Source organism: Clinocottus analis, unplaced genomic scaffold, assembly GCF_023055335.1.
Source record: "Clinocottus analis isolate CAN_PGR_092001 unplaced genomic scaffold, fCliAna1.0.p SCAF_5, whole genome shotgun sequence".
NCBI lineage: Eukaryota > Metazoa > Chordata > Actinopteri > Perciformes > Cottidae > Clinocottus > Clinocottus analis.
In genome coordinates this window covers 3,279,182-3,304,954 of record NW_027176207.1, presented here as the reverse complement: position 1 = coordinate 3,304,954, position 25,773 = coordinate 3,279,182, and the positions used below count along the sequence as shown (strand labels likewise).

Here is a 25,773-nt window from a genome sequence, read left to right as displayed (position 1 = left end):
CGTTTCGCCATCTTGGCCTGCGCCGTTAAAGCGCCTCCTGAGTGATGTGGCGGTGGCTCGCTCTGTCATACTGGGTTTTCATCACAGCTCTTAAGAATATCCAGGGGTCTGCTGACCCCAGCTCCCAATCCCATGGCTCCCACTTTTATATGTTTGTCCATCCTCCCCCACTTTCCTTTTGTTTCCTTCCATTGTTTTAAACCCCAAGCAGAGATGGAGCCCGATCGCACCAGCAGCAAAACAGAACGTAGCAATTTCCCCACCAAAACTTAGCGGACCATCACTTTATCCCAAACGCAGGCTTTGAAAAAAAAGACATGACATGCTACTAAAAGATCATTACACAAATTTAAGATTAATATTCTGACCTCGCAGCAGTTTCTCGTCAACACCGATTTTCTTGATCATAGCTGCGCTGCTAACAAGAGTCCAGAGTCGTGCAAGCTGCTCTGTGGGATTGAACTTCACAGCAGCACTTTGAGCTAAATACGACAATGGGCATGCTCATAATGCTAATAAGGCTGAAGACGACATTGCAATTGTGATATTAGAGGTAATAATACGTTTTACATCACTATGGAATGATTGTTTCAGGAATCTACAACACACAAAGATGTTTTCTAAAGTCTACGACAAAAATATTTCATCTAAAATGGTATTTTGACACGTTCAACACTAACACAAAGTGCAGTTGAGGCCGATGGGAAAGTGATTATTCTGCATGTAAGTTGGTCATAAAGTGAAGCGTTTGAGAAATTGTAATTCTGACTTGATGATGGAGCTGAATATAAAGTCAGAAGATGACTAGAATCATTAAAATCCTCCTGATGGCAATCCAATCAGTGGATGTGGAGACGTCTGACACCCTATGTAACAATGTCTGTGTAACACCCTGTGCTGATCCATCTTATAGTTTTTGACATATCTGGGCACGGGCTAAAAACAAAAAGAGAGCCGAAACTGAAGACAAACAACTGTGACTGGTACGTTCCCGTTTCCCTCTCAACCCACGAACAAGAATACGTCGTTATTAGAAAATCTCTGCATCCTTCAGAAAGCCATTCAGCGCAGATGCTTCTCGTTATCTCTTTAATGAACTATGGACGTCGACTGCTCCAATAAGCTGCGCACCAGCAGGGCTCCCAGGATGAAGGAGATGAACCTGTCAACCGAGAGGAGACTCCTCAGCTCCTCAGAGTTATCATAAACAAAGTATTCACGCTATTGTCCTTGAGTGATTTGGCAGAAAACCGCACAAGACAAGTAAACATTCAGTCCGGTCCCAGGGTGCCTTTGTAGTTGACAAGTAATGAAGAATTCGTTGGAGTTTTGAGTCAAACTCCCTGGCTCTCTAGTTGATCACGTCTTTCATCTCTTCTATGAAAAACACAGTAACTCTGCAGCTGAAGCCCCACCATGTGCTCATCACACTGCTTGAACAATGAGTTATTCTATCATGCCGGACAGCGTCCCTTATAGAACCAGTACAACATCAAATGATTCTCAGATATCACATTTTGTATTTATGTTAGGTGTGTATTGTGTGCAATTGCTGCTATAATCCAGTAATTTCCCCACTGCGGGACGAATAAAGGATTACCTTAATTTATTTCTTGCATTTCTTTATTTATATATTTTGTTTCCTCTAAACGGGCAAGGAACCATAGGTGGTAATTTGGCGGATGTTCATTTTCTACCTAAAAATATATATTTGTCACAACAGTTAAGGAGTATTATTATGTCCTCCAACAGCGCTCTAAAGAGGTGACATTTTGAATTTCAAAGTATTTCGACGAGTGACCTATAAAGAGTTAATACACTTGAATTCCAATCGGAGCTGTAATCTGTAAAGTTGCTAAATGAAATGAGTCCGTCCTGTAGAACAAAGTGTTTAAACCATCAACATCCAAAGACTGAGAGTGTTGATCAGGTGACAAAAAAATAAATCCTGTTGACCGACATCGTGCAACGTTGCCGTGAGAGCAGAAATGCCAAAACAGATGTCTTAAAATCCCTGGAGATGAAAATCTAATCTGTCTGCATGGCTCGATACCTACGAGGGGTGAGGTAGAGAGCCTGTCTGAGCGTGTCATCTGGGTGAAGTCACCTTCCAAATCTAAGGTTGGTAAACTTCTCAAAAAAACCTTTTTATTACATTTGTTGAAATTCTTTGAATGTCCCGTCAGCAAATAATTAATCAAAGGCTCGGACAAAGAAGAGGAAAACCAAATTCTGTATCCATAGCTGTCGCAAGACTTTAATAAGCCCGTCCAATCATTTCATTATCGTTTGGCAACCTCCAGTTCTAAGAAAGTAAAGTCAATGCAGATGTGCCTTAAACTTGCATTCTCTTTTAATGACCATCTTCTCTCTTGATGGAAACATTGTAAACATGAGTTTATGGTCTCAATCACTAGTCTCAAGTCTTCTTCAAGACAGCACGATGGTCCAGTTGGAGTCAAATAGTCCATAAAGCCATTACCATAACGCCTCCACAGACCCAATATGGTCACTTCTGCTCGCTTCTGCAACGGCCAAAAGGCCAAACTCGAAAACCGCAGACCACAAACCAACATAGGGTGTCACAACGACGACGTTTACTTGTTATATACAGTCAATGGTTCATAATCATGTTTTTGGGGGACGGCTTTGTAGAAAGGTTGAAAGGTAAGTGTTGCTGACGAGGCGACTTCCTTCCTAAGCTTGTACTGCTTTCATTGTCAAAGAGTTGGCAACGCCACGCTGTTCTTTTTGGGATAATTTGTTTTTAATCAAACTTCCACTAGCTTATTTCTCAACATTACCAACCCAAGCTTTAACTATAGCTAATTAATCACCTTTAGTAATTGCCAAACTTGACGTCTGTGTGTGAGTGTGCAGGCCTTCCCATGCAATGGGCGTCTCAGCAGGATGCCCAAACGTCCGCTCCAGTGCTTTTTCCCTCTCTCTGTGTTGCTGTGCAGGACCGGCTGGTTTGGGAGCAGTTCCCCTTCTCCTCCTGTGCACATGGTCCATGTTAAGAGACATGAAGCCGCTGAAGCCCCGGAACAATAACCTCTTTTCTTAGAGCTCACAGGTTCCCTTTCGTCTTAAGCTACACTACACCAACCCCTTCACTACCTCCACCAACAGTTTATTTTGCGTTTGAACTAAGCCGTGATGTGTGAATCCCACTTGCATCACCCTTCAATTCCTTTGGTCGTGATAAAGAACTAGAAAACAAAACAACTATATATATATATATATATATATATATATATATATATATATATATATATATATATATATATATATATATATAGACCGAGGCAGCGCTTGCTTTTTAATGGCCAGGCTCTGGTCTCAATCAGACACTGGACATCTGGATCACATCTCCCTCGTTCTTCCCCCCCATACAATCAGAAAAACTGGAACCGGGCTCTCCACAGGACGAAATGTGGGCGCAACGTGTCGTTAAGAGTCCAGAGAACGTCTCGGACTGGAGGGAAGGGAGTTTGTGATCCAGAATAGACCAAATCGTCAGGCTGCCAAACAGACCAGTCATATTCCACACCTTACTTTCAAACATTCTGACAGGGCCACAGTTCAGATCAACACATGCCTCGATGTCTTTTCCTGTGTCAAAAATATCAGACGGTGTGAAATAAGGCAGCCGAACGAAGAAAAAAAGTACATTTGTCTTCTTAACAACACACCGAAGGCCAATTCCTCGGCTCAGAGTAAAGATTTTATTCTCGCTCAATTATACCCAGGGCTCTGAGAAATCAACTTGAGCGATTTCACGTTGGATTGTAACGGCTACCGAAGTCTGGATCCGCACCTGGTGCCGCAGGAAAGGGGGAAGGCCGAGCCCTGCTTTGAGGACGCATGAAACGGCATACAGTTCCTATGTGCACGGCATTATAATTGACCGACTGCTCGCTAATCCTACCACGCTCGGAGGAACCGATCCCGAGCCACCTCACTTATCACCGCCGGCTGCCTCTTTCCGACACTTTAATCACCCCTTTTTTGTTCACTTTTAGAGCTCGGCTAGTTGCTTTCCGTCTCCCCACACATCATTTTGGTGCGTGTCTGCAGCCCGTCGGGACCTCAGGGGTCATAAACATGTGAGGGGGGGGGGGGGGGGGGAAGTGAAAGTTTGTTAGAGCGCTCGGCCCCACTCAGAGACACCTAAGAGCGAAGCGGGACTGTCGCGTCTGTTCAACAGCCACGCAGCCGGCGGGTTTATTTTTCGTTTGCCGGGGTGTAAATATCCTGCATGGCAAGGACGAGGAATGCGACTCCCAGTGAGCCCCTACGGCTGTTCCCGTGACATAATCACCCACACAGGGGGAGACGGGCGCTCCATCACCGCGTTGCCTGATAACGGCTCTCCTTTCTCTCACACACACACCCACACACACACACACACACACACACTTTCTCCCGGCTGTTTGTCTTTTAAGTACGACGGATGTGGATGTAGACGTGTCGGTGCTGATTTACACGTCATACCCGTGTGCCTCCCTCGGCCAAAAGGATTAGAAGTCATTTGTTTGTGGAAAGTAGAGCACAATGAGGTGATGGTAAACACAGGAGCTGGGTGAAGCCGTGGTTGGCAGGTTGTTCTCATACACTGATTTTAAATGAAGGAACTATATAAGAATGAATCCATGAGGATACTTTTTGTCCACCATGCTACTCCATGAGCAGCTACACAGAACATTGAAACGGGTGAGAATGGACACAAAGTGGTGGCGAGGCTCTCTAGTGTGCAGTCCTGTTATAACGACGTTTAATGGCGCTATGAACCAGGTTTCAAACAACTCGCACCAGAAAAACGCGATAGACCCCTAAAGTGCTCTGTTTGGTTCAGATTCCAAGTAATAAACACAACATAGAACACGTATGAAATGTCGTTACATGAAAACGTGACAAAAAGGACTAAAATATTTTTGCTGATGTCGACATGGCCACGCGCAGCAAAAGCTAAATATCAGTAATAATGGAAGAGCTAACAGTACTAAGCTAACTCTTTAAAACTACCCAGAATTCTCTGCACTCACCTACATCCACAACACTGCATCGTCTTCATCCCACTCACACTCATGGCAGCTGCTCTTGCACGTGAGGAATGTCAATGTGCACGCAAGGTTCACACCTGAGCGATTGTGTCCCAAGTCTGCAATCATCATAACGCAGCAGTAGGTTTTTTATTTTTTATTATGCCAATTTGACGCATAGCTACAAAACCATAACATACACAAATAATAATTTCATTACACTGGCTGTCGCGGTAATTGCAGTGTATAATTCATCAACAACAAAAGGCCCAGGAGACGTTGGATTCTCAGCTTATCATTTGACACTCTCTGCGTTAACGCCGTGTTATCAATCCTGAATAGGTATCGCTTTAAAAAAAAAAAAAAAAAGATAAAAAATGATGCTGTAAATCAGATGCGGTAAATCAGTCCACTTTGCCAGGAGGCAAGGTGGACTGATTTACCGTCCCAGCAGAGCTTCTTTATAGATTCTCTGAACACCTGAGTCAGATTTCTTATTTTTAAAGAAGGGGAAGACAGCGAGGTCAACAGTTTACACCAAATGTGGCAAATGAGACAAACAACACCAAAGCCTTCCACACTCCTGGAATCTGTTTTTGCTTTTAGACAGAATACTGTATATTTGATGTGGCTCTCGTGCTTTGATAGATGACTTAAAATGTAATAAACTTGGTGGAAATCAAAGAGCAGTGTTGATCATGAAGCGGTGATAATGAAATAAATATTCAGCATGCACTGTGGGTTTAACCATATGTACTTTCTTGTTAAGAGTGTTATGAATAGTGACAAAAGTTTAGTGTTGTTTTAACCTTGACTGTTGCAGTTGGAAATGAGTACCAGCTGAGATGTCTGATGTCTGCCCCTTCCATTTTACAGCTTTTACTTTATTTTCCAGATTTAACAGGCAGCCGCTGTGTATGTTACGATCAAGACTTTCCTGATACAACGATGCAAATGTTCCAAAATTGGTTTGCAAAATTGCAAACAAGTTGCAGTAAAGAAATATTCACTTCGCTAAAAAACTGCCATCCGACGGGATGGATGAGGAACAAACTGGCAGACAGATTTACTACAAAATCAAAAGGATGATTTATTATTTAACTAGGAGAATTACTATAAGAGAACGCTACTGACCAAACATAAAGCTAATTTTCACTCAATATCCACGGAAAGATTTCTAAGCATGCGAAGGAGGATCTGTGAAAGTAGAACACGGTTTGGGAGATTTTATCCCGGGATGAGACAGAGCACATTATCAACTTGTCAAACCCAGATTTTGTGTTTCTCTCTATGCACAACAATAAAGCTACAATGGCTGGCAAAACAGCTGGGTGCTGCCATAGTCTGTTAAAGTCCTTTACATGTTTGTATAAACTGCCAATTTTCCACAATAACCTTTTTCCATGAGGATGTTCGAAAAAAAAAAAAAAACTTTTCAAACAAACCTTTTTGTTGACTCACCGCAAACAGATTCAACCTAACAACAGCGATGAGTCAGGATTATGGCTCATCACACAAGGTCTTCAATGGAATAAAACACTTCAGGATTGTATAAAAGTGCTTATTTGTATCGTTTCGTATCGCTTCACCTGAACACAAGCCTGAAAGAGAGCAATAGCAGAACTTCAGCCACATGAGACGATCTGCTCTCATTAAGAAACAGCTCAGATGTTTTGAAGTGGGTGTGTTTGAGGGACTGGGTCATGGTCAGTGTGTTACTGCAGTAGGCTGGAGGTCGGCAGAGTACAATCATAAACCGTGTATAGGAAGTGGATGTAGTCGTCGCTGTTTTGAAGCCTTAAGTTCTGCAATTTAGCCGTCACCATCTTGGCTTTTCACCACCGATGAAGGGAAGTGACCATATTTTGAATGCGGAGGAGTGCTGTAGAGACACCGTCTATGGCTCTGGAAGCTGCAGCGACCTGTCAATCACAGTAAGCCCGCCCTAAAGCATAATCTGCTTTGTGGTCTAATTGCCCCCCTGATGGCCTGTAGAGAGAATGCAAGTTTTGAGACACTACCGCATTGGCTTCACCACACACGGTGATGGACGATCACCTCATAGAACCTCACTGCAAAACTAGAATTACCACCTCATGGTGGCTGGCCTTCGCCAACCAGTCTCGTTGCAGTTTACATTCATGTCTGTCCAGAATGTCATCACATCATAATTTTATCCTCTTTGACATTTGTGTGAGATTATCAGAATTAGAGTGAGAGTTCTCAAAGTCATGGCCCAAAATGTGTCCTTAGACCTTTAAAAACTAATCAGCTCATCCTTGAGTCCAAGTGGACTTTTGTGCCAGATTTGAAGGAATTCACTCTGAGGTGTGAAATCATGTGTGAGGTCACATGTGAGGTCACATTGTTGTTGACCGTTTACCTCCAGAATTTAGATGGATCCTGTAAGAGCCAAAAGTGTGTTTTTGGTAAATTGAAATTTCACAAGTGTTAATAATTTAATATCCAGAATTCTGCTCACGGTGTAGGAACTATATTTGAAATATATTGAAAGATGTTTATGTTAATGACGGACTGCACTGTGTTATTGTTTTGATCGTTTATTCTTTTGTGTACTTTGTTAGCATTTTTTGCTGTTCAGAATAAAAACCGAAGAAAAGGAAATGAACGGTCTCCTGTCATGCGCGTGCAGGAGAACTCACTGTGTCTGCATCTCTTTAGTGGCTTAATGAAAACAACACCGACAGAACGCTACAGATCCATTAGCACCGGAAGAAAAACTGGGTATCGAACCCACTTACTCTCTCTCCTTCTCAGTGAGTCGGTCAGTGATGGTGTCCCTGATGGAGGAGCGGGAACCCTTGTGGATCACTGGATACCGAAGAGGGATCTGCAGGAAGCACGAGATCATCAGGACCAGGTGCGACGTGTAACCCAGGGCGACAGCCAGGCTCCCATCATCCTTTGCTGCAGGGGACAAAGCAAAAGAGAGGATCCAGTAATCGACACATTAGATGAGAGTGTTGCCGAGCAGAGCAGAAAGGCTGTTTAATGTGACCTGCATCCACACACTGAAGCCTCTAAAACTATAATCCAATGCAGATTAAATTAAAAACAGCATTACTTTTAATCAACCAAAAGGTATTTTCTCACACCAACAACTTCAAAGCACAGTCAGCAATGTCTCACATGGAAAACAAAAACGCTGTTTAGATACAACAAGTCCACATCTTGAGAATGGCAAACAAAAAAGATGTACAAACAAAACATCCAACCAAAGATAGTTTGGCAACAGAGTATCCGCGGCAAGAGGAGCCGTTGCATTCATGTGGGATGGTGTTTTGAAAGCGATACTAAATTTGGCACAAAAAAACAACAACATCGGTTACAGCAGGAGAACCAATATCTTTCAGATATATGCTCCAGAAGCAAAAGCGTCACGTAGAAATATTCCCTCTGAGCTCGAGTGACTGATGGAGTTGAAAACTGAAAGGCAAACCATCTCTCTTTAAGTGGGAAGAATGGTTTCAAGACGACACACTAAGTGGTTTCACATTCCTAAACAGCGGCAGGACACTTGCTTGAGGCGAAGGCTTAAAATCATCGCGGTTTTTATCTTAACGAGCCAAAATAATAGACTGTGGCAATAGCGAGTGCCCTGAGCCTCGGCTCAAACTGTCTTCTCACACAGGACCTCGAATTTTCCTCCTCGCATTTTCTTGTCGACGGCACCCAAAAATAAAAAAAATAAAGCAAATGGAGTAAACCGCTTCTTGTGCCTCTGGTGCTTCTGGATGATGCTACACGTCAACAGGTCACGTAAAGCAGTGGTTCTCAACTGGTGGGTCACTAGTGCGCCTTTGCTTGGGAAAAAAATAAGAATTAAAATAATAAGAATTATGATAAGAGTTTTCATCCTGTGGTTTTATTTTGAAGGGACTTCTTTATGTCGTTTTTTACGCTGGCTCGTCCCTCCATGTTTTCAGCAGCGTGTGCCAGGTTGGATCAAACCATTCTGATATGGGGGAGACTTTGGGTTTTTAGGATAATTAAATTAAACATCCTACTGAATATAAAATTCAGCTTACTTACACTTATATTTGATTGAAAATGTAGTAAATAAATGTTTTTAAAGGATTTTTTTTAATCATAGCCAATTTTAAATCATCTCAGGTTCAAACTGCCCCATCTTTTCATCAAATACATTTCAGAAGTTGAGAATGTTCCTCGATTTGGGTCTCAGCTTGTCATTAAGGGTGATGGTCCCGGAGCCAGACCAGTTGAGAACCACTGACGTAAAGGACACCTGAGGGTGCAAGAGGAGACTGCTTGTACACTTGTCAGACTGAGCTGAAAAGGGAAGCTTAGTTAAATGTAAAGAAAACACTGAAGAGCCTCAGTGGAGTGACGCTCTGCTCCAATCTGACCCCCAGCGGGATTAGGACTCCAACTAACCCTGACCCTGGTCTCTAATTTGGAACATCCTCCTCCTGTGGGCGGTTCTACAGGCATGATCAGGCTGCTTCCTGAGGCAGACCTCACACAACAGACAGCAGGGGGTTAAATAAAGAGGGTAAAACACATGCTTCTCCATCCTCTCTTTTCTTAAAAAAAAAAAAAAAAAAAAAAAGGGATCTGCCTGTCGCGCTGTCCTTTGCAAGATGCCCCAGTGGTAATGTTAGAGAGGGAGAATATTAATGGCTACCTGCATAGCCCTCTTCTACATTGCACAAACAACAAGCCACCTGACCGGTGAGGGCAAAGGTAGTCAGCCGCATTAGGATGTTCTCTGTTAGGCTTTTCATCCTCCGCCACAGCACATGCTCGGTGGTTCTACTCACTGCTAGGGCTCCACCTACGCAGGACCGGGAGGCAGAAGCAGACGCAGGCCTCCGCCTTATGGGAACAAGCGATTGCTGCGGACATAAAATGGTGCTGGCTGTCAGTACTGCGCGCGCCGCTGCGCTGTTGAAATATGCTGCAACAGGTGGAGTACCAACAGCAGGGGATTCGGGAGTGGTCTTTTTTTTGAGTTATAGGGTCCGGAGGCCCGCCGGGTCTCACCAGCTGTGAGGAAGGGGAGCTGGAGAATGCTGAGGGGACAGTGGCGAGTGTGTTCTCGGGTGTAAGACAAGTGCTGCAGGCCAAAGCCGCTCAATCCCAGACGATTGAGAGGTCATAAAGTCGTCACCTCGCTGTGACAGCAAACCCGATTTCTCACGTCGCATCCAGCGTGAACCTGCCACACTAACGTGGTAACACTGCGTCTCTGATATTGTCTATATGCGTTATATGTGTTTATTGCGGCTGGGTCTCTTTGGGGGTGGTGATGCCAGTTACAAAAGCATCTTGAGACGAGACTCTATGAGACTGCGGTAGGCTGAACTCCTCCGTCAGAGTCCAAGGGCAGATCAGAACGGCCGAGTGTTCACAAAAACAGAATAATGCAAACCAAACAAGTTCTTAGTCTTGCTCGGCCCACATGCCTGCCTCCAGACTCCAAATAATTGTTTTCCTATCTTCTTTCTTTCTGTCGTTTTAAAACTAAATCCATATGCGCCCTGCTCATTGTTGGCATTATGCTTTACAGAAACACTGGCTGAAATTGTCTTAATTCATTCTTTTTACTGGATGGACGATGCATCAGTTGATGCAAATGAAAGTGCAGCCAAAACTCCCTCCAAGAGCGAACCAAACGAAGAGAATTTAGGCAAAAGAAAAAAGCGAGTGGATGCCACCATAAGGATTATTATTTAATTACTTTAACGAATCAAGTTGGTGGTGCCAATTCTCCAGTCTGAAAACGTTTATACCACTGCAGAAGAAGAGGGTGCAACAAAGTGACACAATTAAAATAGCACCAGTGAAATCTTGGTAAAATAAATTATGTAGAACACTGGATGTAACTATGACATTTGTGTTTGTTGCATGTATTAATGTGAGTACGGCCACATCAGATCTGTGTAGAGCAGTCGGGATAATGTTTAATTCTGCTGCTATTTTTTGTCTCTTTCACATTTTGCACTTCTAACGAGACACAAACTTTTCCCCGGCAGCAAAGACTGAAAAACGTTTTTGCGATATTTCAAGGTTTCTTCAACAATTTCCGGCGTATCAACTCCGGGGTTGTTTTGTTGTGCAAATTGACAATACCCATTAAGACAGGTGGATGGAAATGTACCTGGTGTCATGAGGAGAAAAAAAAGAATAACAGAAGCAAAAAAAACCTGTGCGTGCGTGCCCGTTAATGTGAATTCAAAGACCGTCTTTGCCGCATGAAAGTGATTACACAGGTGCTCAATCACTACCAGCTCATCCCACACACAGTATTGGAGGCAAGACACGTTGTTATGTGTGTCTACTTTGGCAAGTTCTGTACAAAAAAAAAAGAGTCAAGAAGAATGTCAACCTTTCCCTGCTAGTAAAACCATTGAATATACAATTATGTCATTATGTCTTTTATGCATTGAAATGGCACGCTGTGCCAGTGATTATAAAATCATGACATTTATGCAGGTTGAAGACTGTAATACCTTAGCACAATAATGCCAAATTGCCACGTATAGTTGCCAACGTTATGATCTCATAGATGCTGTATGTATGAGATCATCGGCCTTCAGATGGGGTTCTATTCATCAAACATTTACATATAACCCTCGAGCGCTAAAGCTAAGGCCAAACATTTCTTCGGCATGCCTTACCACAGCGTATCCTCCTGTAACCCTGAAACACACAAGCAGGGAACATAAAACATTACCTTGAAAGTCTTCGGAGTTTGGCAGCTTCACTCCGCAGATGACATAATCCGACTGATTGGCCTGCGGATGTAAACAAGAGGTTTGCGTTAAAGGCGACGGCCAGGCGAGATGAAAACCCGGTGTGAAGGAGACACTTGCTTTGAATTGTTCCATCATTGTCCGGTGGTGTCGGCATAGGAAATGTTTGGTTTGTCTGCCAAACAGAGTGACTGTAGCGTTGATCACGCTAAACAGATCGGCGATGACGCCAAAGACATAACGTGCAGAATTAGACATCACTTTGGAGCCGATCTGCACCATTTCAGCCTGATCAAAGCCTCGCTTCTGTCAGCAGATAATTCTTTGCAGTTGCCTCGTCGACAAGTGTGTCGTGCGGCGGGGGAACTCACCACATCGATGGGGTAGATGTAGGAGAGCTCAGAGAGGAGCTGACGGCATCGGAACGTGAGCTGGGCGTTGGACTTGAGGAACTGCTCTCTGGGGAGACAAACACCGGACACAATGAGTGGCTGCCGGCTGGCAGTGTAACGAGTGGAGGACATTGGGGGGAGCGGAGATGAGCTCGTAGGGGAAGGAGTGTAGCTGGAGTGATGGAAGGGAGGAAGCAGGGAGCGGTGGAAATCCTCCAGGCTAAGTCACTGCTCCACATGGGATTCATTGCAAACAGAGAGGAGAGTTGATTTATGCAGCAGAATGATGTGTGAAAGCAGGTTAATGCTGGTCATTGTATGCAGCCGGCTGTTTCAGGGGCGACGCTTGCGTTACCATTTCTTGTGAAACAAGTTAGAAAGGTGTTCCGCCACAAAAGGGGTCGTTTGTTCACTGTATTGTCCGAAAAAGTGTGTATAACTGATCTGTGCAGCCGCATTCAAAGGCTGGGTGGAGAGATGTCCGTCACAGAGACGTACTGATATATATACGATGCCGTCACCACCTTCTCTACACACATTCTAACAACTGGACTTTTGTATCACATTTGAGAACGTGATAACGTTATAATGTACCTTCGCCCAATACCAATGTCTACTTAATATAGCTTAAAAGTATTATGATGTAACTGTGTATTTTAGCTGTTAGCTCCGTCATTTAGCAAAGGTGGACTGTGCTGCTAACCGACAGCTAACGATAAGTAGCTCTCCACCTGCTTCTGTCAACGCAGATTTGTTTATCAGGAAAAACATAATATGCACAAGAGTGTGTTCAACCTCAAATGTGTAGTACTAGTTTGCACATGTGCCGATTGGGCAGGATGTACTGAGTGGATATCGGATCTGTGCAAAGACTCGCGGACTTGGATCCAGACTTTTAGCATTTCTGATACTGAAGCTGTTGTATATGTGCTAAAAAAAACAAACAAAAAGGTCCTGTTCGATGTCTAATGCAATATCACTGAGGAACCAATGCGGGGAGCGCTGAAGACTTAAAGACTACGCCTGTGAAGGTGTCTTTCTATGGAAAACAAGATCATGTATGTACAATTAGTCCCGCTATGTGAAACCCATTCCAAATGTAAAACCTAATCAATTTCTGCAGCTAAAAAAATATATAAATGTTTATATAACATGGCTTTTCCAGGAAGTATGCACATCTATTCCTGGGACCGCTTATGTCTGAGAAACATAGATGATCGGCTGCTTTGTATAAAATGTGTGTGGGTGTCCTTGTGGGTAACAGTCCATCCTCTCATGCAGATGAAGAAGGATTTTGGGAGCGAAATGGTTATCGAATGTGACGCACCCACCCATCTATGCCGCTCGCCCTACACTTGAATTTCCTCCTTGGCGTTGCGTTTGGTTAGCAGCCTTTATTCCCTGTTCCTGGTGTTCGACTGCCTCACGAAAGAGGAGACAGATTGGTGTGTAATGATCGTTAGATCTAAAGCTCATCTGTCTGGCAGACTTCGCCTCATCTAATTGGTTAAGCCCGAGGTGCAACTATTCACAAACCCTTTCCTAAAACATGTGAACCTCATGTCCGCCCCGCTCCCCCTCTTCATGTATAGTCACAAACAAAAGACTCTGTGTGAATAGACATGTTAACTGACCTCAGTAAGCAAATACACAAACCCTGGCAGGTGAACAATTCTTAAATTAAGTAAAAGTACCACTAAAATCTTGTGAAAAATATTCCATGAGAAATAAAAGTCCTGCATTCAAAATCTCTACATAAGTATTATCGGCTTAAATGTGTAGAAAGGATGGATAAGAATACCGATCGAGAAGTGTAAAACATTTGCTTTGTTAAATTGAAAGTACTCATTTTGTCGGAAAATGTGCGGTTGACACCGATGCATCAATGCATAAGTAGCCTTTGGCCGTTAAAGCTAGTCAAGGTGGAGCTACTAGATTTAATTACTCTTCATGCAGTTAAGTTGTTTAGTTTGTTGGGTCCTAATCTAGGGGTAATAATCTAATCTACATCAACCTGCCATTGTGACCCTTCACCCTGTATTTGGCAGGTGCTAACTTCCCTCCCTGTGTGTATTCACCTTTTTGACCATTTAGATTTCTTTGAAGGTGTTAAATACAATTTCTATGCATTTCTATTGCCTCTGAACGGCTCTCAACATGGCGGCGAGAAGCTAACGGTGTTCACAGCGCTAACAAGTGCAGGCATTGCATCAGTGCAGACGAAGTGAAGAGGGTCTACCTGAGGGGGAACCGGAGGAAGGTCACTATCCTTTCATACACTCACGTGCACTAAAATGCACTAATACGAAAAAAAAAGGAGACGCTCAGGTTACAGCACACACACACACACACACACACACACCCACACACCCACACACACACACCCACACACCCACACACACACACACACACAGAGGGAGAGAGACTTCTCTGCTCAATTGGACATTAAGCCTGTATATCTGTAGATAGCAGACAGTTGTTTGCTGATATATTACCGCTTTAAGTATCCAATTTAACACCTTTAATGACATTTTGGACAATTTTACCACTTTTGACCTTGCACACTTCTCTAAATGAAACCGTCTGGGATGTTTAGAGGGGAAATAGTTGGTGGATCTGCTAACAACTCTTTGACCTCTGGAACCAGGCAAGGGGCCCCACACCGCTTTAATGAAATAGTTCACAAGCCAAAATAGGTTGGGAACCACTGGTTTCACCTTTAACAAAGCACTGTTTTTCAGAAGCTTATAATGTGTTTTTACAGTTATGTTAAATCAGCAAAAGTACAACATTCCCTCTAAAATGTTTCGGAATAGAAGTATGAAGTAGCAGACTAGAAATACTTTAGTAGAGTACATCCAAAAATGCAATAATAGCGAGCAAAGCGGAGTTGATTTAACACCTCAAGTAGGCTGCTGGGATCTAGAATTGCAAAGCAATGTCCTGTTATGATTATTATAAAAGCACACTCAACTACAACAACTTAAGTTACTATAACTTTGCCTTTTAGCCGCAATGTTGGGAGATACGCCGTTCAACAGCAGATGTGAAATATTAAACAGGAATGTGGAAAGGCCGAAAGAAACAGTGCATGCTCAGCATAACGTTTCCCGAGCTAAAAGAAGAAGAAGAAAAAAAAAGTGAAATTAAAAAGAAACATTTCCATGAAAAAATATCGGCGACACAGAAATTTCCAAAGAATGGATGTTAGGCAGATGCACGAGTGTCGGTGTTAATTTCCTGTTTGCTGGGTCTCTTGGCCCCTGCTGGCCTTCCTGGGGCTCTGGTTTACCCTCTGCGCCTGCCAGGTACCTCTCAGACAAACAGAGCTGTATCCAGGGGCCGAACATGTCTCCCCGCAGGCCAAGGCAAACACGGGGCCAACGGGCTTTTTAGCACAATGTGCAAACTCTCCGCTGAGAACACATAAATAGGCAGTGCCAGCCGCGAAAACATCGCCTTGTTTTGAAAGAGCGCGGTGGGAGGCGGAGGAGAGAAGGGTGTAGTCCCATCGCAATACAGTGGGATCGAGCAACACATCGGGTCACATCTGGGCAACGTCTGACGGGGATAAAATGAATTAAAAAAAATAATAAAGTGTGCTTTCTGTGCAGACATAAAGCAGTAGCTAATTACAGGTTCACACATACCTCTTGGCAGTGCATTCCTTCTGCAGCTTGGTTAAGGATTCCTTCTCCTCCTTCAGACCCTCGTGCTCAGCGGAGAACGCTTCCTCTGGAAGAGACAGAAAGAAAAGAAAATAATAGAGGAAATTATCAGATGTGTGTGTGCGCGCGTTTATGCGAGTGTGTGTGTTCTGCTACTTCTGAACAGCCAGGTGGGCTTGTGTTTGGTTGGCTGCCATCCACTGTTAAATTTAAGCAAGATCAAACAGCCAAAAACCATTTCCTTTTGACAGCACATAAAAACCAAACAACACATGTATGCAAATTACAGGATTTGTCAGACAGTGTAAATACAGAGCCGGGCAAATAAATACAATCTGACAGATAAGGGGGCCGTGATGATACAGCTCGTGGAAGTTGTGTAACTGAAGTATTGGCAAGCTCACAATACCTCAGTGTGGCGGAGAACCGGATAGAAGCAAAGTATAATTTACTGGGTTGTACCAGAATTATCCTCTGATCTCTGTTCGTCCAGCTTCGCATCTGGTGCAGATGCAACCGAAATATGACTCGTGGGTCTGACAAAATCCGTCGAAAATCATTTGGTTATTTCATTTTTAGCACGTCATTTCAATTTTGAAATGTTCGATGGTTCCGTTTTGCAGCAATTAGTACACACGACACCCGACGGCGGTGATTCAGAACGACCGAACGATGTGTCCGCTCAACATTTTTCTCCTTCGTATTTCCATAGAAGGTTTTTTTTTTTAGTTTGCCATAGTTGTTGGAAGCTGAAAAAGGGAAAAAGCATATGGACAACTGTGTGCGCCTTGTGATAATTATTAAAACATAAGGGTCAGGTGCAACAGCTAAAGGACGGCGGGTGTTGTATCAGATGGAATGGTGGCGAAGAGAGAGCGAAGCTCTATATGCCAAAAATCACATATGCTTTATGCTCAGACTGTGAATATAAACATCGGTAATGAGGTTTCTCCCGGAGGTGGCTGGCCTTGCTCATAACGACCAGGGAAAGAGCAGGGTCATCGTGTTGCATTGTGGGTAAAGAAAAAAGGCGGCATCTCCGGTGCTGCTGCATCGACTTTGATGGTTTTTCTTTACAATACATAGCAGTGCAGCGCGACGGCCACGAGCTAGCTAGCTAGCTAGCTAGCTAACAGACAGACTCACGTGCACTGAAATGAATGTGCGGCCAGCCCGGCTATGTAAACTTTAGGTAGACATTACTTTACATTAGGTTGGTTGTTTGATGCTCTATTAATTTTCTGAATCCCTTACATAAAACTTTAAAACTGTCCATTGTGAGTGCACTTCTGTAAAATTCTGGCAATGTAACACCAATGCGGTACTCTTTTTTTATAGATAGTAATAGTAATAGAAGTGATTCCAACTCTGAGAAAAGCTTTCTTTGTTTTTTTAATTCTGGAAAAAAGTCTTGTCGATTTCTGGTTTCTATTACTGGCGTATTAATTGAGCAGGAAAAGAAGCAAAAAAATGTGTTGAAAGCAAAGAAGAAAAAAACACACCAGCAGTGCTTCAGCATTTCCTCTTAAATATCTCAACCAAGCTCACACACCAATTTCCATTCACCACAAAGCAACATTATTGCAGGTAACACTCTCACCGTGTCTCACTTATCTTTTGAGCCCAGAGCGGTCATGAAATCTGGAAATGAAACTGAAGTTTTATTCATGCTTTCAAGCACTGGCTATGCAGACCTCATTCCTCTATTCAAAATGGACAAGAAACCGTTAAACCGTGTTCGAGTGCTGGGAATCGACTACCAAACAGATGCATGTGATGACAGCGGCTGGCAGAACATTGAGTTGTGAGAGAATAAGACGATGAAATCACGTCTGTAATCAGATGGATCACAGGGACCTGCTTTTGAAAAATGGCATACTTTCTCTCACATCCAGGCCGCTCACACTGACCCCATGAGGGTTGGGAGGAGAGATACCTTCTCGGGGAGGAGGAAAATAAAGGTACTCAGAGGTATCCCCATCAGATTAGAATGGAAGACAGATAGTGTCAGACAGAGATCAGACGGGCCGTCCACTCTGTCGTGAGGGACGACATGAAAACATACATCTTAACACCGACTGTGTGGGCCTGTTCCGCACTGCGGTGCTTTCATGTAACGCCCCAGCTGTGTCCTATCTTCTCTATCCGTCTCCTGATCCTTTCATCCCTCTAACCTGTTCCAGTCGGTCTCACGGTACGGACTGAAAAACTAACTCCAGCGACGGCGTTCTATGTGAATATCATATTCTATCACACATGATCCAAAATGAGCTTCAAAATGCGACAACGCCCTCAACAGTTTCTGGTGAATCTGATGTTGAAACATGACGACGCGACAATAAATCAATCGGTGTTGGATGTATTGTACGGTGAGGTCCCTCAGGCTTTGTGGGATCCTAAAAAGGAAATCAAGCTGCCAATTGGACGACCACTCTGAACAAACCCTCACATCGACAGAGTGGCCTGACCTTTGTGACCCCCTGAAGTCTTCCTGGACTGGGTGAGGTCTCCCCGAGGACATTCAAATTGGCACACATTCTCAGATGAAGATCATCTGGATTGAACACTGGACTGGTTTAAACTTGCAGGGAAAAACGTGCCTTGGCTGGCGAGTACAAGTGCGTTTGTGTTTAATGCAAAAGGTGCAAAAGGCTCACTCTTTCTTGTCTAAATGTTACTTGAGTGCAGTTAAAGCAAGGAAGCTTTAAACAAATGAGACAAAATGCAAGTGATCAGTGAAGCTATTGAGAGACAGTTACTGTCACGAATTGCACAGCAAAATACCCGTGAGAAAATCACACAAAAGGAATCGTTAGCAGGCCCATATAATCTGGTTCACATTAAAAACGGTTGACGATTTTACGGCTTATTAAAAAGCATCCTGGTGTTCGGCTCCACTTTTGGACATCACTATCCGGGTATGAGATGAAAATATGGTGCGAACACTATCAACTCAAAACAGAACCACAACAAATTAAATGCCATGAAGAGCGCTTGGGAAAGTGTTTCAAAGGGAATGAAACTATACAAGTGTCTGGGGAAAAGTTCAGCAAATGTGAGGACCATATTGGACGCTGCAAAACAACTGGAAAGAGCCTGCCTTTGTTTCCAAGTAAAAAAAAGAATCTGTCAGAACAGACAAACAAGGCTCTTTCATGCTACACGAGGGAAACTTCAGGCTCTGACCTTCACAGAGTGGGATGTCAGGGCGTTGACGAAGAACCTGGAACGACATCCTCGTGAGTCATTAGAGTGGAGGGCCGCCGTACCTGTCGACCTTTGTCCTCGGTCACGAACGCGGCCTGGCGCAAAAACGTGTAGATCTGCTGCTCATGGAGCCCTAATGATGATGGCTTCAACAGGAGACCTTTTTCTTTCCTCCGAGGTGACAAATACCTCCTCACACCGAAGCTTTGCGAAAACTGTGCTCCTCGCGCTCGAGAAACCCGACCGCTGACATTTATTGGTCGGGAGCCCTGGCTGTGTTACTGAGCGTGAGAATAACTACTGTTACTGAGTACAATAAACGCAGCACGCAGACCTGATTTATGTCATCTGCTCAAGGCGGAGGGAGAGGAAATTAGGCTGGAGGAAATTGTGACAAGAGTGTGACCCCCAAAAACCAAGACCCGAACCCGTTCATTCTGGAGCAAAAGGGAGAGAAAATGGATTATTTTGAATTCATAGCCGTAAAAAGGGGAAGAAAACATTTTAAAAAAAACAGTGGTCATGCTCATATGTCCTCTGTTATGGATCGTGTGAAGGACATGCAGTGGACTTTAGAGTATATGTGCATTTGCAGGAGAATTGGAAAACTTTACTAAAGTCTACTCCCCTGCTATTATTTCCATTACAGTAAATCAGCGGGGACCGAACAGCGGGCTGTTAACCCGTCATCAGGTTGATGCGACAGCTGACGTTTTACAGTCTTATTATTCCAACACTGTCCAGGGAGCACAAAGATGAGCACAGAGTAGATCAGCAAGTCTGCCAAAACATTCCAGTGGTTACTTTACAACATTTATTTTTTCTCAAACGTGTGCGCTCGATTTCCCCCCCTCATCTTTATTTGCTCGCTCACGTGTTCGACGAACGCACCTGCAGCACCCCCCCCCCCTCCTCCCCTCACCTGACTGTATGTTTGTGTTTTTTCGAGGGGCCACTTGTTTTGAGAGAGGCCGGTTTTCCTGGGAATAAGGTTGATAAAGAGTTGCCCCGCTAATGGGCCCGTGTGCGAGATGGGAAGGACCACACAGCCAGGTACAGATGAGATCCTCGAGAACGGGACTCAAGAGTGGGGATTAACGGCCCGATGCGCGGTGCCCTCTGGGGGGATACATTACATGGCAACGTACTTACGCGCACCGTTAAACGGTCAATAAAACGTACAAGGAAACCCTGTATCTAATAAGCGCTGGAATGTGTGAAAACTCAACAAATGAAACACTTCTAATTGAATAAAGGTTAACGTAGCTGCCAGCTCGTCTCAGGGGCAGTTCATGCGACTGAATGCGCCGCTTGGATTTTTTTTTTTTTAAATGCCAAAAAGGAAATATGAGATCAGATGAAACAAATACATTGAGTTGCCAATCTAAATATAATCAGACAAAATCAGCTGCTGCACGGAATACTGTAAACGCTTGTCTCCGAGAGCATCCTGTCTAGAATTAATGCGGGGCTGCTTTTTTTTTTTTTCCGATAGCGAAACAAATGAATATGCGCTGGCTGATTAGAAGAGTTAAACAACAAGCTGGGAGAACAGCAGAGCTCGGCCGCATATGGTTTACAGCTTTGGAGTTATGAGTCTTGAAAAAAAACAAAAAAAACACACACAATTTTTAGCGAGCTCTATTCAGCTGGAGAATTTCAATTTATCCTAAAATACCTTTCCCCTCTTTAAAACAGCTGAAAGTTTTTTTTTCTGTTTCTTAATAAGCACTTGTCCAGTCAGGGGAAAAACCATCAATGAGCTGCCGAAAAGGAGAGCAGCGAGTTCTTTTGGCTGGAGACGCAGCGGTGACAGGTAAAGAGGTAGAGGATTAACAGACTTCTTTTTTTTCTCTTTTTGAATCGTAGCACAAAGGAAACTTCTCCCTGAACCCGTCCTCACACTTTCTTTGTGTTTGCGTGTGTAATGTCTTCGTCTTCATGCATGTGCAGACTACAGGCTGATCATTAGCAAGTGTCAAAAGGCCTCTCACCCGTCAGTCAGTAAGAGAAACAGATCCCAGTCAGATATACAGCTGCTAGAAGAGGTTGTGTGGTTGTGTAGCACTGAGCCCTCTGTCCCGTTCAGCCAGGAGAACACAAAGTTACAGGTGAATTGCTGTTTTCCCTTGTGAATCCTGTTCGCTTTGCTAGTATTGTCCAAAGAGAGACGATGGCAACAATTTTCCTATTTCTTGAAACGAAAAATAAATGTGCAACAATCACATTAAAACACATTACGGCCATAAACCATGCAACAATTTAAATATGTAGGCCTATAATTACATTGACCGTAGCCAATGACAACATACAAAACACCTGGTTCTGTTGACACCTGTCAATGGATCTTGTTTCAGAACCCGGGACAGTGCAGCACTGACCCGCACGAACACCCGACACACAACACCCACAACAACCACTAGAATGCATAAGGACTGATGTGGGATCACTATTGCATATTGCATGGACTATTGGGCATTTTAATAATACATGTATTTAAAATAAATAAATAATACAAATCTGGAGTAACAAAAAACTTGAATTGTTGCCTCCATAAAGATTCAAGATGTTTTTACTGTCAAACGCACAGATAACAGACAGTTATTCTATATAATAAAAAGCTTATTTTGCTTGTCATTAAAAAAATGAAAAATAAGGCACAAAATATAAAATATATAACAGTATGGCACAAAAGTATGATACTGGTATTGCTATGAAAAATATGATAATAGTATTGCTATGATGAATTACATAAAATATAATAGTATTTCTATGATGAATTACATAAAATATGATAATAGTATTGCTATGATAAATTACATAAAATATGATAATAGTATTGCTGTGACATGATAAAATATGATAGTAGTATTGCTATAATAAATATGATAAAATATGAGTAGGATTATTCAGTGAAGTCACTAAATATTTTTTTCCTATTGGACTTTTGTGAAAAATTGTCAATTATTAGCGTATGAATTCTTGAGTTACAGTCAAAAAAAGTGTTATTCTCGTTTGACAGCTGCTAGCAGCTAGCTAGTAGCTGTTTGGCTCTTCTGATGCAGTGAAGTGATGAACAGACTCACTGTACAAAGCAGTAGGTGTACGTGGAACCTTCCCGAACACCATAAGAAACAAGACATGAAACTTGAGAAAAGAAAAAGCTGAAAGTTCATGTGCCTACGAGACCTTGATAGTACAACATGCATGTTGTGTGTACATGCAACTCAAAAAAAACAACACATAATTAAGCGTATATGCGTTTGGGTTTATGTGCGGGTGCACGTTTGTCAGGCCCAGCCTCGCAAACACTGCCTTTTTTATGTGCCTATGAGCGGTAACGGGCAGCAGTAAATCCCTCCTCGGCGCTCAGACATCAGAGCGAGGAGCCGCAGACTTCACAGGGTTAAATAAATGACACCACTGCACAAACACCGTCGCTTTAGCGGCCTGGCGCGGGCTGCCACGACCACAGGGTTGGCTCTATAGAGTTTATACTGTACGTTAGGGGCAGGCGTGTTGAGTGACTCTCGGCCTCTGACAGATGTTTCCTGTACGTGACAACACTCCCCACTGTACTCCGACGTGAACAGGTAGTCCGGCTCACACGCAGTCCACCTGCTGCGGTCAGACAGCGCTGACACCTTCACCGAGGGGTTTAAAATGAGTTTCCTGAACAACAAAATCGCTAGTTGACGGTGACAAAATGGGAAAAGGGGGTTCATTTAGCACATCTTATTTCAATAACTGAATTTATAGATGTCAGAATAAATCTACAATGTACCATGTTTAACTCGCCGTTTCTATAACTGGTTGTACATTAACACGGGAAAAAATACTGGCGACGCTCATTTCGGGGCAATGATTGAAACTGTAGAGAGATGCAGCTGAGCTTATTATAAAGGCTTTTAGAAAGAAATATGTTCAATCTTTGAGGATTTAATGTAGCATTTTAAATAAAATAATTCACTTTATTTAAAATATAGACACGTCATGATAAAATGTCCCTATTTTGTTCGTTTGTAACATCTGTGAGTAGCGGCAACAGATCCCTGTTGGTAACCATTAAAGAACTGGGATTCTGGTAGAAATAAGTCCAGTATCGAGGGCTGAAACAAGCAGCAAACCGCGAGGAGGATCCTGCGGCGCCTACGTAGCAGTACGTTAGCTAGTGCGAGTGATTCTGTCCCCGACAGGCTCGTGTTGCTGTTCTAAAGTGTCTGACAACATAATGGAAAGGACTTGCAGAGACATACGACCTTTTCCTTTACCTTCTCTTGATCTGGTACACTTGTTACTGCGTCCCAAGACACAATCAAGGCCCAAGTCTCGTGAAATCAACAGGTTTCACTCTAGAGCTTTTTTCCTCTGGGGTCATCGGGTCACAGCACCCAACAGGAGCACAGCCCGTTTGTTTCACCCTCACAATCGTAGATCTGTGTTCGGTTTTGAGAGACGCAACAGCAGAAAAGCCGACCTCACTGAGATCGGCTTTTGCGAAACGCCAAGACGCTCAAGTGTACCTCGTTAACGGTGTAATGTAAACATTTCCATGAAAGTACAGGCATTTCTCTAAGTATTTATTAATGATGTTTTATGTCTGAGTACTTTTGTAATATGTGAAGTTCTCAATAAAGGTCTTGAAATAAAGAAATTACGCATTTCACTTCCGCGCGGCAATGTAATACCTCCTCGCCCCACAGTTAGAGAACCACTGGTATAACCCGAGATTGGAGAAGAAGAACAGTTCTTTGTTCTTCAGAGCAGCACAATGTCATTCATAAATCTGAAAGAATTAATCAATTGAACAAGTAATAACCCCATCAACATATTGTGTGTGGAAAAGAAGAGCAAAGGAATCTATATTAATCCCTTATTCCCGTCCTGATGAACCTGGTAGTTCTGAGGCCCAACGGTCCAGGTGTTGTTGTGTGCACCTGTCGGCTTTACCTTTCTTCTGAAGCTGCGCTCTCTCCTTCTGCCGCAGGTCTATCTCCCGGCCCAGAGCCTTCCTCTGACGCTGCAGCTCACTCCTCAGCACGGCAATGCGCAGCTGCATGCACTCTCGCTCCTTCTTCTGCTCGGAGCGACCCGGAGAGGGAAACCAGAGAGAGAGGATGAAGGGAAAATATTTAGTGTGTGGGCACAGCGAATCTAGTGTTTATTACCCTTTATAATGACCCCAAAATTCCTACCAGCTCCTTCAAAAACAAGCTGGGCTCCCACGTGACATTGATCTAATGCACATCTACTGAGCTCATTCTGGCCTACAGATGCAGCGACATCGATACAGATTCAAATAGCTCGATTGGGTTTTTATATGCGATATACAGTATACACTGGGAGTTTAAGTCTTGTGCAATTTGATGCTGGATCAAAAATGTTTTCATATGAATTGTAATTCCTGTTCATTTGTGACTGTTTTACCAAGTTCCTGGTGTACAATTTATGTTAATAACAATTCAGTGAATTTATAACTGTGTTACATTTTGTTCCACACAATGAGGCATACTGCTTATTAATCAAACACTGGAATCCGATCGGTATTCTGTATTAGCTGACACCTGATGCCTAGGTATCAATAATCCAGAATCCACTTTCAACAACTGATGACGAGGAAGTTCGCGAAAGGAATCGGCATTTCAAAACATCTCACTGAGCTCAGAGATCAGTGTTACAGAGTAAAGGGTTAGTAATTAGGCTGAGCGACTAACAAAAGCTTCCCCTTGTTGTTTTTTCGATAGTGAAATCCAGTTCGCCTTCGTCTGTGTTGCATATCAGTGGAGCGAAGTGAACTGTGCAGAGGAGGGAGGTGAGGAACAAAGTCCTCAGATCGATGCCGCTCAAACCTCGACCTGCTAGGAGGTACCTGAATTTCTGCATTCATCTATAAATAAATAAGAGTAATTATCTCAGCACACGCTCCAGGACCGGCAGCAGCATCCGTGTGCAGTCATTCGTCAGCATCTACATCAGGCCTCATGTGTTAGAGGAGCCTGCAGTGGGCTTCCCACCCCATGAGGAGCAGCACAAGGGATGCACCGACTGATGGATGCGGCTGTGCTGTACAGTAGATGCGGATGAAGAAGATACGGCAACTTAAAAAACATGGGAATGAAAGGTTTAGGAGGCGACGCTTATGGGCTGTGTGCATGATGACAAAGAAATGTCCACGGAGATTCAACAGAGACTGCTGACGAGTTGGAAGGGAGAGAGCTTGCTGGCAGGATAACAGAGATCCAGCCTTTGCTATTCCCCCCTTTCAGTTTGCAAGCAGGGATGGTGGCATCACACACACACACACACACGCTTAAGATAGTGATCGTGGCCTGGATCAGAGGAAACACAGATACGCTTTTTCTAGAAGACTTCTGAAGGCTTCTCAGTGGAAAACAGAGCGGGGCATCAGTTCGCAGGAGACTGATCGAGCCTCCATCCATCCCGCCCACGTGCCGCTCCCTGATGCGTGCATGTTAACCACCGCCGGCTTTGGCACGAACCGCGAGACTCCTACACTTTGACTGAGCAACACAAGTTGACAAGTGGGTCAGAGCCGCGTCGGTGTGTGTGTGTGTGTGTCTGTGTGTATGTGTGTGAGAGATAGACTGTAACCGACCACCAGGGCCCATCTGACTCTTGCTGAACATCAAACAGCAGCGGGGTCAGCTGAGTAAATACGTAGCAGGCGTGGTGGGGGAGCGTGATATAAGCCAGCAGATTAATG

At 43.6% G+C, this 25,773-nt stretch overlaps 1 protein-coding gene across 1 annotated transcript in view; it reads right to left on the bottom strand.

The window, feature by feature from the left end:
- uvrag (UV radiation resistance associated gene) overlaps window positions 1–25,773 on the bottom strand; it is an 82,240-nt gene that overhangs the window by 42,108 nt on the left and 14,359 nt on the right. Inside the window, exons 8-12 of the mRNA XM_068601102.1 lie at window positions 24,000–24,126; window positions 15,825–15,909; window positions 12,154–12,241; window positions 11,764–11,824; window positions 7,808–7,973 (exon numbers count right to left, since the gene is read on the bottom strand). Of these exons, the coding sequence (XP_068457203.1) occupies window positions 7,808–7,973; window positions 11,764–11,824; window positions 12,154–12,241; window positions 15,825–15,909; window positions 24,000–24,126 (527 nt within the window). The remainder of the gene's footprint in view (window positions 1–7,807; window positions 7,974–11,763; window positions 11,825–12,153; window positions 12,242–15,824; window positions 15,910–23,999; window positions 24,127–25,773) is intronic.